This window comes from Rhinoraja longicauda, chromosome 19, assembly GCF_053455715.1.
Source record: "Rhinoraja longicauda isolate Sanriku21f chromosome 19, sRhiLon1.1, whole genome shotgun sequence".
Taxonomy (NCBI): Eukaryota; Metazoa; Chordata; class Chondrichthyes; order Rajiformes; family Arhynchobatidae; genus Rhinoraja; species Rhinoraja longicauda.
In genome coordinates, this window is record NC_135971.1 from 22,386,859 (window position 1) to 22,402,208 (window position 15,350).

Here is a 15,350-nt window from a genome sequence, read left to right on the forward strand (position 1 = left end):
CTGCTATCCAAATGCTCAGCAATTTCATCTTTTATAATTGACTCCAGCATCTTCCCCACCACTTATTAAGGGGCTGGACACGTTAGAGGCAGGAAACATGATCCCAATGTTGGGGGAGTCCAACGGAAACATGTTCCCAATGTTGGGGGAGTCCAGAACCAGGGGCCACATAGTTTAAGAATAAGGGGTAGGCCATTTAGAACGGAGATGAGGAAAAACTTTTTCAGTCAGAGAGTTGTGAATCTGTGGAATTCTCTGCCTCAGAAGGCAGTGGAGGCCAATTCTCTGGATGCATTCAAGAGAGAGCTAGATAGAGCTCTTAAGGATAGCGGAGTCAGGGGGTATGGGGAGAAGGCAGGAACGGGGTACTGATTGAGAATGATCAGCCATGATCACATTGAATGGCGGTGCTGGCTCTAAGGGCTGAATGGCCTCCTCCTGCACCTATTGTCTATTGTTTATTGAAAACTCAAACCTACCAGGTGCTGCCAGGTTCATTCTTCCAGAGGCCATAAGAACCGTCCGGCCTTTTAAACTCCACCAGCCTGGTGTAACCTGTGAAGGAGACACTGCATGTGAGGAAGGCGGGACATCAGCTCCTTCAGTGTGTGCAGGAAGGAACTGCAGATGCTGGTTTAAACCGAAGATGGGCACAAAGTGCTGGAGTAACCGGGCGGGGACAGGCGGCATCTCTGAAGAGAGGGGATGGGCGGCGTTTCGGGTCGAGACCCTTCATCATTGGTGTCCACGATGCTGACGGATGTGCCAGGGATGTCAGCATTAGATGCAACGCCCATCCCCCCATCCTCAACAAGAGTCATAGAAACGTAGAAACATAGAAAATAGGTGCAGGAGGAGGCCATTCGGCCCTTCGAGCCTGCACCGCCATTCAATATGATCATGGCTGATCATCCAGCTCAGTAACCTGTACCTGCCTTCTCTCCATACCCCCTGATCCCTTTAGCCACAAGGGCCACATCTAACTCCCTCTTAAATATAGCCAATGAACTGGCCTCAACTACCTTCTGTGGCAGAGAATTCCACAGACTCACCACTCTCTGTGTGAAGAAATGTTTTCTCATCTCGGTCCTAAAAGACCTCCCCCTTATCCTTAAGCTGTGACCCCTGGTTCTGGACTTCCCCAAAATCAGGAACAATCTTCCCGCATCTAGCCTCTCCAACCCCGTAAGAATTTTATATGTTTCAATAAGATCCCCCCTCAGTCTTCTAAATTCCAGCGAGTACAAGCCCAGTCTATCCAGTCTTTCTTCATATGAAAGTCCTACCATCCCAGGGATCAATCTGGTGAACCTTCTCTGTACTCCCTCTAAGGCTAGAATGTCTTTCCTCAGATTAGGAGACCAAAACTGTACGCAATACTCCACAACACTCAAGAGTGTTTTATTGTCAAACTTGACCAAGTGGGCCCAAACCTCTCCTGCATTGGTGCAGCACCCTCTCCTCCTCCCCCACTCCCCTCTCCTCCCCCTCCCCTCCCCTCTCCTCCCCTCCCCCCCCTCCCCTCTCCTCCCCCCTCCTCCCTCCCTCTCTGCAGGTTGGCAGGGTCTGTTTCTGTGCCCCGTGACTCCACCATTGGCGGCGGTCACGGTGGCGCGGCGGTAGAGTTGCCGCCTCACAGCGCATGCAGCGCCGGAGACCCCGGGTTCGACCCCGACCACGGGCGCCGTCTGTACGCAGTTTGCACGTTCTCCCCGTGACCTGCGCGGGTTTTCTCCGAGATTTTCGGTTTCCTCCCGCCCGCGCTCCAAAGACTTGTCGGCTGTGTAGGGAAATGACTGCAGATGCTGGTTCAAATCAAAGGCGGACACAAAATGCTGGGGTAACTCAGCGGGTCAGGCAGCATCTCAGGAGAGAAGGAATGGGCGACGTTTCGGGTCGAGACCCTTCTTCAGTCTGATGATCGGTCTGAAGAAGGGTCTCGACCCGAAACGTCGCCCATTCTTTCATTCCTGAGATGCTGCCTGACCTGCTGAGTTACTCCAGTATTTTGTGTCTACCCCAGGTTTGTAGGTTAATTGGCTTGGTGTAAATGTAAAAAATTGTCCCTCGTGTGTGTGTGTGTGTGTGTGCGTGTGTGTGGGATAGTGTTAGTGTGCGGGGATCGCTGGTCGGCGCCGACCCGGTGGGCCGAAGGGCCTGTTTCCGCGCTGTATCTCCAAACTAAACTAAACTAAAGTCGTGGAAAAAAACGACTGTCGATGTTGGTTAGGAAAATAACTGCAGATGCTGGTACAAATCGAAGGTAGACACAAAGTGCTGGAGTAACTCAGCGGGTCGGGCAGCATCTCAGGAGAGAAGGAATGGGTGACGTTTCGGGTCGAGACCCTTCTTCAGATGTGGGTTAATGCACAATAGGACACAAAGTGCTGGAGTTACTCAGCGGGTCGGGCAGCATCCCTGGAGACTAAACTAAAGTGAGCGAGGCCGTGACAATGGGAGTGGGGAGGCCTGGGAGGGGGGCGGCATTAAAGGTCATGTCCACCTGACTGGATGAGCTGGAGGGCCTGGTCCTTCCGCTCGGGGTTCAGGTAGATCCACTGCTCGCTCTTGTCCAGGTATCTGATGGCGTAGGCCGCGGGCGCCATCGTTATGGTCGTCTGCTCCACGCATCCCGTCGGCAGCCTGATCAGATTATTGATCCCCGCCGCGTCCAGGGAGTTCTCCACTGTGTCGCCCATCACGTCGCCTGTGGGAGACCATCGGGGTCACGAAGAGCCTGTACGCACCGTCATTCAATGTGATCATGGCTGATCATCCTCAATCAGTACCCCGTTCCTGCCTTCTCCCCATACCCCCTGACTCCGCTATCCTTAAGAGCTCTATCCAGCTCTCTCTTGAATGCATTCAGAGAATTGGCCTCCGCTGCCTTCTGAGGCAGAGAATTCCACAGATTCACAATTCTCTGACTGAAAAAGTTTTTCCTCGTCTCTGTTCTAAATGGCATACCCCTTATTCTTAAACTGTGTGGCCCCTGGTTCTGGACTCCCCCCAACATTGGGAACATGTTTCCTGCCTCTAACGTGTCCAACCCCTTAATAATCTTATACGTTTCGATAAGATCCCCTCTCATCATTAAGAGAGGAGATGATGCCCTCCCTTATCATTAAGAGCTCTATCTAACTCTCTCTTGAAAGCATCCAGAGAATTGCCCTCCAATATAGACAATAGACAATGGACAATAGACAATAGACAATAGGTGCAGGAGGAGGCCATTCGGCCCTTCGAGCCAGCACCACCATTCAATGTGATCATGGCTGATCATTCTCAATCAGTACCCCGTTCCTGCCTTCTCCCCATACCCCCTGACTCTGCTATCCTTAAGAGCTCTATCTAGCTCTCTCTTGAATGCATTCAGAGAATTGGCCTCCACTGCCTTCTGAGGCAGAGAATTCCACAGATTCACAACCCTCTGACTGAAAAGGTTTTTCCTCGTCTCCGTTCTAAATCGCCTACCCCTTATTCTTAAACTGTGTGGCCCCTGGTTCTGGACTCCCCCCAACATTGGGAACATGTTTCCTGCCTCTAGCGTGTCCAACCCCTTAAAAATCTTATATGTTTCAATAAAGTCCCCAGTGGCAAATATCGTCAATGGACGGACGGCAAAGGTGGACACAAGATGTTGGGGTCACTCGGCGGGACATGAGGTCATAAGTGACAAGGAGCAGAATTAGGCCATTCGGCCCGACGAGCCCACTCCGCCATTCAATCATGGCTGATCTATCTATCCCTCCCAACCCTATTCTCCTGCCTTCTCCCCATAACCCCTGACACCCGCACTAACCAAGAATCTATCTATCTCTGCCTTAAAAATATCCACTGACTTGGCCTCCACAGCCTTCTGTGGCAACGAGTTCCACAGCTGACAATGGCCAGTTTCCTTTATCATCGTTACTTTTTTTTGCGTATCTTTCATTCATTTGTTCTGCGTCTCTCTCTACATCATCGCAGAAATCTCTCGTTTCCCTCTCCCCTGTCTCCCTCCCCCTGTTGTGGTGGGATGGTTCAGTTGCCTGATAAAAGCTGGGAAGAAACTCTACCTGAATCTGGAGGTGACTGTTGTCAATACATAGAAACATAGAAAGTAGGTGCAGGAGGAGGCCATTTTGCACTTTCGTGCCAGCACCGCCATTCAATGTGATCATGGCTGATCGTCCACAATCAATAACCCGTGCCTGCCTTCTCCCCATACCCCTTGATTCCGCTAGCCCCTAGAGCTCTATCCAACTCTCTCTTAAATCCATCCAGTGATTTGGCCTCCACTGCCCTCTGTGGCAGAGAATCCCACAAATTCACAACTCTCTGGGTGAAAAAGTTCCTACTCAGTTTAAAATGGCCTCCCCTTTATTCTCAGACTGTGTGTGTGTGGCCACTGGTTCTGGACTCACCCAACATTGGGAACATTTTTCCTGCACCTAGCTTGTCCAGTCCTTTTTATAATTTTACATGTTTCTATAAGATCCCCCTCTCATCCTTCTAAATGTTCAGCAATGTTCCTGTTTCATCAGCTAAAAGTCCATCTTACCACTCGCTCTGATGTAGAGGTAGGCGTCAGTATCTGGCACCATGTTGCTTGGAACGCTTTCAATAATTTCATAGGAGCTCTTTACTGTTAAAGAAAACGCAGATGTAAATACAAATCTTAAATCAAACGTCATCCAACTTAGTTTAGTTTAGTTGAGTGATACAATGTGGAAACAGGCCCTTCGACCCACCGAGTCCGCGCCGACCAGCGATCCCCGCACACTAACACTATCCTACACACACACTAGGGACAATGTTTACATTTATACCAAGCCAATTAAACTACAAACCCGCACGTCTTTGGGGATGCGGGGGGAAACCGAAGATCTCGTAGAATACCCACGGGGGTCACGGGGAGAACGTACAAACTCCGTACAGACAGCGCCCGCAGTCGGGATCGAACCCGGATCTCTGGCACTGTAAGCGCTGTAAGGCAGTAGGCCACTGTGCTTAACTTCGCTAAACACAATCGTGATCACGTTCATGTACAAAATCATGTGAGGAATAGATCGGGTAGACGCACAGAGTCTCTTGCCCAGAGTAGGGGAACCGAGGATCAGAGGACATAGGTTCAAGGTGAAGGGGGAAAGATTTAATAGGAACCTCAGGGGTAACTTTCCCACGCAGAGGGTGGTGGGTGTGTGGAACGAGCTGCCAGAGGAGGTAGTTGAGGCAGGTATTATCTCAACTTTTAAGAAACAGTTAGACAGGTACATGGATAGGACAGATTTGGAGGGATATGGGCCAAATGCAGGCAGGTGGGACTAGTGTAGATGGGGCAAGTTGGCCGGCGTAGGCAAGTTGGGCTGAAGGGCCTGTTTCCACGCAGTATCTCGAAAACTTAGTCTAAAGGTTTGGTCTCCAAATTTGAGGAAGGACATTCTTGCTATTGAGGGCATTTATTCACAAAATGCTGGAGTAACTCAGCGGGTCAGGCAGCATCTCAGGAGAGAAGGAATGGGCGACGTTTCGGGTCGAGACCCTTCTTCAGACTGAAGACTTGCTATTGAGGGCGTGCAGCCTAGGTTCACCAGGTTAATTCCCGGAATGGCGGGACTGTCATATGTTGAAAGACTGGAGCGACTAGGCTTGTATACACTGGAATTTAGAAGGATGAGAGGGGATATTATTGAAATATATAAGATTATTAAGGGATTGGACACGTTAGAGGCAGGAAACATGTTCCCAATGTTGGGGGAGTCCGGAACCAGGGGCCACAGTTTAAGAATAAGGGGTAGGCCATTTAGAATGGAGATGAGGAAAAACCTTTTCAGTCAGAGAGTTGTGAATCTGTGGAATTCTCTGCCTCAGAAGGCAGTGGAGGCCAATTCTCTGAATGCATTCAAGGGAGAGCTGGATAGAGCTCTTAAGGATAGCGGAGTCAGAGGGTATGGGGAGTCAAGTCAAGTTTATTTGTCACATACATATACAAGACGTGCAGTGAAATGAAAGTGGTAATGCCTGCGGATTGTGCTTGACCAAAAAATAAATTAAAACAGTAAATTAAATGAGTCCCTGGTGATATGAGAGTTAACAGTCCTGATGGCCTGTGGGAAGAAACTCCGTCTCATCCTCTCCGTTTTCACAGCGTGACAGCGGAGGCGTTTGCCTGACCGTAGCAGCTGGAACAGTCCGTTGCTGGGGTAGTAGGGGTCCCCCATAATGTTGCTGGCTCTGGATCTACACCTCCTGATGTATAGGTCCTGCAGGGGGGCGAGTGTAGTTCCCATGGTGCGTTCAGCCGAACGCACTACTCTCTGCAGGGCCATCCTGTCCTGGGCAGAGCTGTTCCCAAACCAGACTGTGATGTTGCCGGACAGGATGCTCTCTACAGCCCCAGAGTAGAAGCAATGAAGGATCCTCAGAGACACTCTGAATTTCCTCAGCTGTCTGAGGTGGTAAAGGCGCTGCCTCGCCTTACTCACCAGTGCGGCAATGTGTGTTGTCCATGTCAGATCCTCTGTGATGTGGACTCCCAGGCAGGAACGGGGTACTGATTGAGAATGATCAGCCATGATCACATTGAATGGCGGTACTGGCTCGAAGGGCCGAATGGCCTCCTCCTGCAGCTATTGTCTGTTGTCTATTGTCTCAAAATGATAAGCCCCTTTGCAAGACTGTTTTCACTTTCTCTCCGCACCGCCTCAAAGACCCCATATCCTTGCTGTAATATATTCACCAGGGCAGCACTGTGGCGCAGCGGTAGAGATGCTGCCTCACAGCGCCGGAGACCCGGGTTCGATCCCGACTACGGGCACTGTCTGTACGGAGTTTGCACGCTCTCCCCGTGACCTGCGTGGGTTTCCTCCGAGATCTCCGGTTTCCTCCCACACTCCAAAGACGTGCACGTTTGTAGATTCATTAGCTTGAGTATAAATGTAAAAATTGTCCCCAGTGTGTGTGTGTAGGGTGGTATCGGTGTGCGGGGATCGCTGGTCGGCACGGACCCGGTGGGCCGAAGGGCCTGTTTCCGCGCTGTATCTCTAAACTAACCTAATAAAACTATATTATACTTCAACAAGGAGGATGCATTTTTGCCAGTCCATGGGGGAACATAGTCTTGTAGATAAAATTTAATCTCACCTTTGGAATTAACCATGATGCTCGTTTCTTCAGTCTTCATGACACCTTCTCCCTGAGTGGACAAGAGATGAGATAGTTTACAATTTCACGTTCACAGGTTAGGAGAGTCGAATTAGGCCATTCGGCCCATCTAATCTACTCCGCCATTCAATCGTGGCTGACCTATCTCTCCCTCCCAACCCCATTCTCCTGCCTTCTCCCCGTAACCCCTGACACCGGCACTGATCAACAATCTATCCATCTCCGCCTTAAAAACATCCACTGACTTGGCCTCCACGGCCTTCTGTGGCAAAGAATCCCACAGATTCACCACCCTCTGACTAAAGAAATTCCTCCTCTAACACTCTCCAAATAATAAGACCATAAGACCATTAGAAGTAGGAGCAGAATTAGGCCATTCGGCCCATCAAGTCTACTCCGCCATTCAATCATGGCTGATCTATCTCAAGATTCAAGATTCAAGATAGCTTTATTGTCATCCAAATTGGACGAAATTCAGTCACCCACAGTCCAACAACAAAAGCATCAAAATAGGCATTAATATTACACAACCCCCAAAACACACAAAAGAAACATCCATCAAGAAAACATCCATCACAGTGAGTCTCCTCCAGTCCTCTCCTCACTGTGATGGAAGGCCACAATGTCTTTCCCTTCTCCTGCTGTCTTCCTCCGCAGTCAGGTTGTTGTGGTTGGAGGCCGCGCCGGACGGTCCGCAGCGGCCCGAGCCTAAGGCGAGTCGCAGCCGCTCCCGCAGCCTCCGAAGACGGCCGGCTCTGCCGATGATAAGTCCGATCCGGGGCGGGCGAACACGCTGCTGCTGTTGCTGCACGTCGGGGCGGTCGTGGCTCCCGACATTGAAGCCCCCGCCCAGCAGAGAAATATCCCGCGGCCTATTTTATGCCGCGCCGGACGGTGAAATGTCCGCGCCCCAAGCCCCGCGATCCGGGGCGGGCGAACACGCTGCCGCTGCCGGAGCTCCTGATGTCGGCATCCACGCGGCCCGAGCCTAAGGCGAGTCGCAGCCGCTCCCGCAGCCTCCGAAGACGGCCGGCTCCGGTGATGGTAAGTCCGGTCCGCGGGCTCTGCGAACCGGAGCCCTGGAGACCGACAGCTCCAGGAGTTGGGCCGATGGTTGGGCCGCAGCAGGAACGGAGACAACACCCAGAAAACAAAGGTCGGGTCTCCGTTCGGAAGGGACACATTTACAATTTTACAGTTCCCCCCCTCCCAGCCACATACACACATAGTACACAAACACAAAAACACCACATCACAACTACAATTAAGACAAAAAAACAACAAAACACAAAGACAAATGGACCGCAGGTAAGCCGCAGCTGCTATGGCAGCGCCGCCATTTTGGGCATTCTCCTTCCAAAAAGAACGTCCTTTAATTCTGAGGCTGTGCCCTCTGGTCCTAGACTCTCCCACTAGTGGAAACATCCTCTCCACATCCACTCTAACCGAGGCCTTGCACTATTCTGTACGTTTCAATGAGGTCCCCCCTTCATCCTTCTAAAGACCAGCAGGTACAGGCCCAGTGCTGACAAACGCTCATCACATGCTAACCCACTATTAGTTCAGAGATACAGCGGGGAAACAGGCCCTTCAGCCCACCGAGTCCGTGCCGACCAGCGATCGTACACCAACATTATGCTGCACACACTAGTTGATTAATTTTACAACTAATCAAAATACAATTAACCCAACGTCTTTGGAGAGCGGGAAAAAACCGGAGCACACGGAGAAAACCCACCAAGGTCACGGGGAGAACGTGCAAACTCCGTACAGACAGCGCCCGTAGTCGGGATGGAACCCGGGTCTCCGGCGCTGTGAGGCGGCAACTCTACCGCTGCGCCACCGTGACCGCTGTACAAAGCAGGCCCTAGTTCCATCCTGCACTAGGGGGCAATTTACAGAGGACCAATTAACCTACAAACCCGCAGGTCTTAGGGGCAGGGGTGCACTGGGGCCTGTACTCGCTGGAGTTCAGAAGGATGAGGGGGGACCTCATTGAAACGTACAGAACAGTGAAAGGCCTTGGATAGAGTGGATGTGGAGAGGATGTTTCCACTAGTGGGAGAGTCTAGGACCAGAGGGCACAGCCTCAGAATTAAAGGGCGCTCCTTTAGGAAGGAGATGACGAGGAATTTATTTTGAAGGGAGACACAAAGTGCTGGAGTAACTCAGTGGGTCAGGCAGCATCTCGGGAGAGAAGGAATGGGTGTGGTTTCGGGTCGAGACCCACATCTTCAGACCGATGTCAGGGGAGGGGGCGGGGCACAGGTAGGATGGAGTCGGAGACAGGAAGACTAGTGGGAGAACTGGGAAGGGGAGGGGAAAGAGAGGGACAGAGGAACTATCTGTAGTTAGAGAAGTCAATGTTCATACTGCTGTATATTGTCGTGTGTGTGTGTGTGTGTGTGTGTGTGTGTGTGTGTGTGTGAGTGTGTGTGTGTGTGTGTGTGTGTGTGTTTGTGTGTGTTTATGTGTGTGTGTGTGTGTGTGTGTGTGTGTGTGTGTGAGTGTGTGTGTGTGTGTGTGTGTGTGTGTGTGTGTGTGTGTGTGTGTGTGTGTGTGTGTGTGTGTGTGTGTGTGTGTGTGTGTGTGTGTGTGTGGGATCGCGTCAGTGTGCGGGGAGATCGCTGGTCGGCACGGACTCGGCGGGCCGAAGGGCCTGTTTCCGCGCTGTCTCTCCAAACAAAAACCTTATGTCGGGCAGTCTCGACTCACCACCACTTTGAGTTGCTTCCTGACTACATCGACAACCCCCCATTCATCGTTGCTCGCCACCACTGTGATTGGGATGTTCCCAATGGCTAAAGGGACGATGGAGAAGTAAACGGAATAGGCCGAGTTCTCTTTGACCGTCACATTTCTTGCCTTCTGTTCCCCAGTGGCAGGGCTGCAGAGACGATCCACATGATTCATGCGCACCTGAACCTGCAAGGCAAACGTGAGCAGTTGGTTTCGTAATATTGACTTCTCTCACTTCAGGTAGCCCCTGCATTCCCTCTCTCTCTCCATCCCTCCCCCACCCAAGTCAATAGACAATAGACAATAGACAATGTTTCCTGCCTCTAACGTGTCCAACCCCTTAATAATCTTATACGTTTCGATAAGATCTCCACTCATCCTTCTAAATTCCAGTGTATACAAGCCTAGTCGATCCAGTCTTTCAACATATGACAGTCCCGCCATTCCGGGAATTAACCGAGTAAACCTACGCTGCACGCCCTCAATAGCAAGAATATCCTTCCTCAAATTTGGAGACCAAAACTGCACACAGTACTCCAGGTGCGGTCTCACTAGGGCCCTGTACAACTGCAGAAGGACCTCTTTGCTCCTATACTCAACTCCTCTTGTTATGAAGGCCAATATGCTATTGGCTTTCTTCACTGCCTGCTGTACTTGCATGCTTCCTTTCAGTGACTGATGCACTAGGACACACAGATCTCGTTGTACGTCCCCTGTTCCTAACTTGACACCATTCAGATAATACTCTGCCTTCCTATTCTCACCACCAAAGTGGTTAACCTCACACTTATCCACATTAAACTGCATCTGCCATGCATCCGCCCACTCACACAACCAGTCCAAGTCACCCTGCAACCTCATAGCATCTTCCTCACAGTTCACACTGCCACCCAGCTTTGTATCATCTGCAAATTTGCTAATGGTACTTTTAATCCCTTCATCCAAGTCGCACCAGCTTCTCGTTCTCACGCAGCAAACAGCTAACAACGGCCCGTTTCTTTATCATCGTTACTTGTTGCACATCTTTCATTCATTGTTCTTTATCTCTCCACATCAATAGACAATAGACAATAGGTGCAGGAGGAGGCCATTCGGCCCTTCGAGCCTGTACGCACCGCCATTCAATGTGATCATTGGCTGATCATTCTCAATCAGTACCCCGTTCCTGCCCTCTCCCCCATACCCCCTGACTCCGCTATCCTTAAGAGCTCTATCTAGCTCTCTCTTGAATGCATTTGTCTGTATCTCTCATTTCCCATGTCCCGACCCGAAACGTCACCCATTCCTTCTCTCCAGAGATGCTGCCTGTCCCGCTGAGTTACTCCAGCACTTTGTGTCCGTCTTCCTCCACAGTTAAGATGCTGGGTTCGTTTAGTTTATTGTCACGTGTACCGAGGTAGAGTGAAAAGCTCGCTTAGTTCAGTTTGGTCCAGTTTCAGAGACGCAGTGCGGAAAGAGGCCCTTCGGCCCACCGAATCCAAGCCTATCAGTGATTTCCGCACACATTCAACTCAGAAAATAAAGCTCAAAGCAAAAGTATTATCTAACTAGATATACCAACGTACAATAAATGACTCCATACAATGGCTTGTACACACACGAATTTAGAAGGATGAGAGGGGATCTTATTGAAACATATAAGATTATTAAGGGATTGGACACGCTAGAGGCAGGAAACATGTTCCCAATGTTGGGGGAGTCCAGAACCAGGGGCCACAGTTTAAGAATAAGGGGTCGGCCATTTTGAACAGAGATGAGGAAAGACTTTTTCACCCAGAGAGTTGTGAATCTGTGGAATTCTCTGCCTCAGAAGGCAGTGGAGGCCTATTCACTGGATGTTTTCAAGAGAGTAGAGCACTTAAAGATAGCGGAGTCAGGGGGTATGGGGAGAAGGCAGGAACGGGGTACTGATTGAGAATGATCAGCCATGATCACAGTGATGCACCTCTTTGGAGTGTGGGGGTAAACCAGAGATCCCGGACAAAACCCACGCAGGTCACGGGGAGAACGTACAAACTTCGTACAGTTTAGTTTAGTTTCGAGACCCCGAACCTTAGTCCCCTCCACCCCCACTCGAACCCCACCACCCCCCCCCTTTTAAACCTCACCTCCCCTCTCTCCTATTTCATTAGGTCATAAGTGATAGGAGGAGAATTAGGCCGTTCGGCCCATCAAGTCTACTCCGCCATTCAATCAGGGCTGATCTATCTCTCTCTCCCAACCCCATTCTCCTGCCTTCTCCCCATCACCTCTGACACCCGCATTAATTAAGAACTTCCTCCATTATCACAATCTATTCCTCCTCTCCACTTCCATCTAGGTTCCATCCTCCAGCTTCACAATTCGTGACTTCTATATAGTTTCGTTTCGAGATGCAGTTTCGGAAACGAGGCTCTTCGGCCCACCGGGTCCGCGCCGACCAGCGATCCCCGCGCACTAACACTATCCTTCACACACTAGGGGCGATTCACAATTACACCAAGCCAACTAGCCTACAAACCTGTACGTCTTTGGAGTGCGGGAGGAAACCGGAGATACTGGAGAAAACCCACGCGGGGATTACGTACAAACTCCGCACAGTCAAGCACCCGTGAATGGACACAAGAAGCTGGAGTAACTCAGCGGGACAGGCAGCATCTCTGGAGGGAAGGAGTGGGTGACGTTTTCAGATCGAGACCCTTCTTCAGACTGGTAGTCGGGGAGAGGGAGATACAGAGATAAGGAAGTGTAAGTGTGAAAATTACAGATCAAGTCAAGTCTCTTTGCCGAAGTCGAGGACCAGAGGACATAGGTTCAAGGTGAAGGGGAAAAGATTTAATTGGAATCTGAGGGGTGACTTTTTCACACAGAGGGTGGTGGGTGTATGGAACGAGCTGCCAGAAACATAGAAACATAGAAACATAGAAAATAGGTGCAGGAGTAGGCCATTCGGCCCTTCGAGCCTGCACCGCCATTCAATATGATCATGGCTGATCATCCAGCTCAGTAACCTGTACCTGCCTTCTCTCCATACCCCCTGATCCCTTTAGCAAAAAGGGCCACATCTAACTCCCTCTTAAATATAGCCAATGAACTGGCCTCAACTACCTTCTGTGGCAGAGAATTCCACAGACTCACCACTCTCTGTGTGAAGAAATGTTTTCTCATCTCGGTCCTAAAAGACTTCCCCCTTATCCTTAAGCTGTGACCCCTGGTTCTGGACTCCCCCAACATCGGGAACAATCTTCCCGCATCTAGCCTCTCCAACCCCTTAAGAATTTTATATGTTTCTATAAGATCCCCCCTCAACCTTCTAAATTCCAGCGAGTACAAGCCCAGTCTATCCAGTCTTTCTTCATATGAAAGTCCCGCCATCCCAGGGATCAATCTAGGTGGTTGAGGCTGGGACTATCCCAACGTTTAAGAAGCATTTAGGCAGGTTCATGGATAGGACAGGTTTATCATATCATATCATATATATACAGCCGGAAACAGGCCTTTTCGGCCCACCAAGTCCGTGCTGCCCAGCGATCCCCGTACATTAACACTATCCTACACCCACTAGGGACAATTTTTACATTTACCCAGCCAATTAACCTACATACCTGTACGTCTTTGGAGTGTGGGAGGAAACCGAAGATCTCGGAGAAAACCCACGCAGGTCACGGGGAGAACGTACAAACTCCTTACAGTGCAGCACCCGTAGTCAGGATCGAACCTGAGTCTCCGGCGCTGCATTCGCTGTAAAGCAGCAACTCTACCGCTGCGCTACCGTGCCACCCTTTAGGTTTAGGGGGAGATGTATTACGTTTTATCTCTGTTTGCTTTGTTGTCACCTTCTCCGATCTAACAATGATCTATTCTACATTTTCCTGGATCACCACCCCCTTTGATGTCTCGTTTTCACACCTTACACTTCCTTATCTCTGTGTCTCCCTCTCCCCTGACACTCAGTCTGAAGAAGGGTCTCGACCTGAAACGTCACCCGTTCCTTCTCTCCCGAGATGCTGCCTGACCCGCTGAGTAACTCCAGCATTTTGTGTCCAAGGTCACAAGGTCATAAGTGATAGGAGCAGAATTAGACCATTCGGCCCATCAAGTCCACTCCGCCATTCAATCATGGCCGATCTATCTCTCCCTCCCAACCCCATTCTCCTGCTTCTCACCATAACCTCTGACATCCGCACTAATCAAGAATCATAGAAACATAGAAACATAGAAAATAGGTGCAGGATTAGGCCATTCGGCCCTTCGAGCCTGTACGCACCGCCATTCAATATGATCATTCAATCGATCTATCTCTGCCTTAAAAATATCCACTGACTTGGCCTCCACTGCCCTGTGTGGAAAATAATTCCACAGATTCACCACCTCCTGACTAAAGAAATTCCCCCTCATCTCCTTCCCAAAGGAATGTCCTTTAATTCTGAGGCTGTGCCCTCTGGTCCTAGACTCTCCCACTAGTGGAAACATCCCCTCCACATCCACTCTATCCAGAACATTGACCAATCATTAAGTTTCAATGAGGTTCCCCCCTCATCAATAGACAATAGACAATAGGTGCAGGAGGAGGCCATTCGGCCCTTCGAGCCAGCACCACCATTTAATGTGATCATGGCTGATCATTCTCAATCAGTACCCCGTTCCTGCCTTCTCCCCATACACCCTGACTCCGCTATCCTTAAGAGCTCTATCTAGCTCTCTCTTGAATGCATTCAGAGAATTGGCCTCCAATGCCTTCCGAGGCAGAGAATTCCCCAGATTTACAACTCCCTGACTGAAAAAGTTTTCCGTCACCTCCGTTTTAAATGGCCTAACCCTTATTCTTAAACTGTGTGGCCCCTGGTTCTGGACTCCCCCAACATTGGGAACATGTTTCCTGCCTCTAACGTGTCCAACCCCTTAATAATCTTATACGTTTCAATAAGATCCCCTCTCATCCTTCTAAATTCCAGTGTAAACAAGCCTAGTCGCTCCAGCCTTTCAACATATGACAGTCCCGCCATTCCAGGAATTAACCTAGTAAACCTACGCTGCACGCCCTCAATAGCAAGAATATCCTTCCTCAAATTTGGAGACCAAAACTGCACACAGTACTCCAGGTGCGGTCTCACTAGGGCCCTGTACAACTGCAGAAGGACCTCTTTGCTGCTATACTCAACTCCTCTTGTTATGAAGGCCAATATTCCATTGGCTTTCTTCACTGCCTGCTGTACCTGCATGCTTCCTTTCAGTGACTGATGAACTAGGACACCGAGATCTCGTTGTACGTCCCCTTTTCCTAATTTGACACCATTCAGATTATAATCTGCCTTTCTATTCATACCACCAAAGTGGATAACCTCACACTTATCCACATTAAACTGCATCTGCCATGCATCCACCCACTCACACAACCTGTCCAAGTCACCCTGCAACCTCATAGCATCTTCCTCACAGATCACACTGCCACACAGCTTTGTATCATCTGCAAATTTGCTAATGGT

The 15,350-nt window shown here is 50.1% G+C and overlaps 1 protein-coding gene across 1 annotated transcript in view; it reads right to left on the minus strand.

Annotated features, from left to right (window-relative positions):
* The window catches only part of LOC144603196 (complement C4-like), a 127,285-nt gene that overhangs the window by 57,499 nt on the left and 54,436 nt on the right, over positions 1-15,350 (minus strand). The window contains 5 exon segments of the mRNA XM_078416376.1: positions 480-555; positions 2,504-2,707; positions 4,544-4,627; positions 7,126-7,177; positions 9,862-10,071. Of these exon segments, the coding sequence (XP_078272502.1) occupies positions 480-555; positions 2,504-2,707; positions 4,544-4,627; positions 7,126-7,177; positions 9,862-10,071 (626 nt within the window).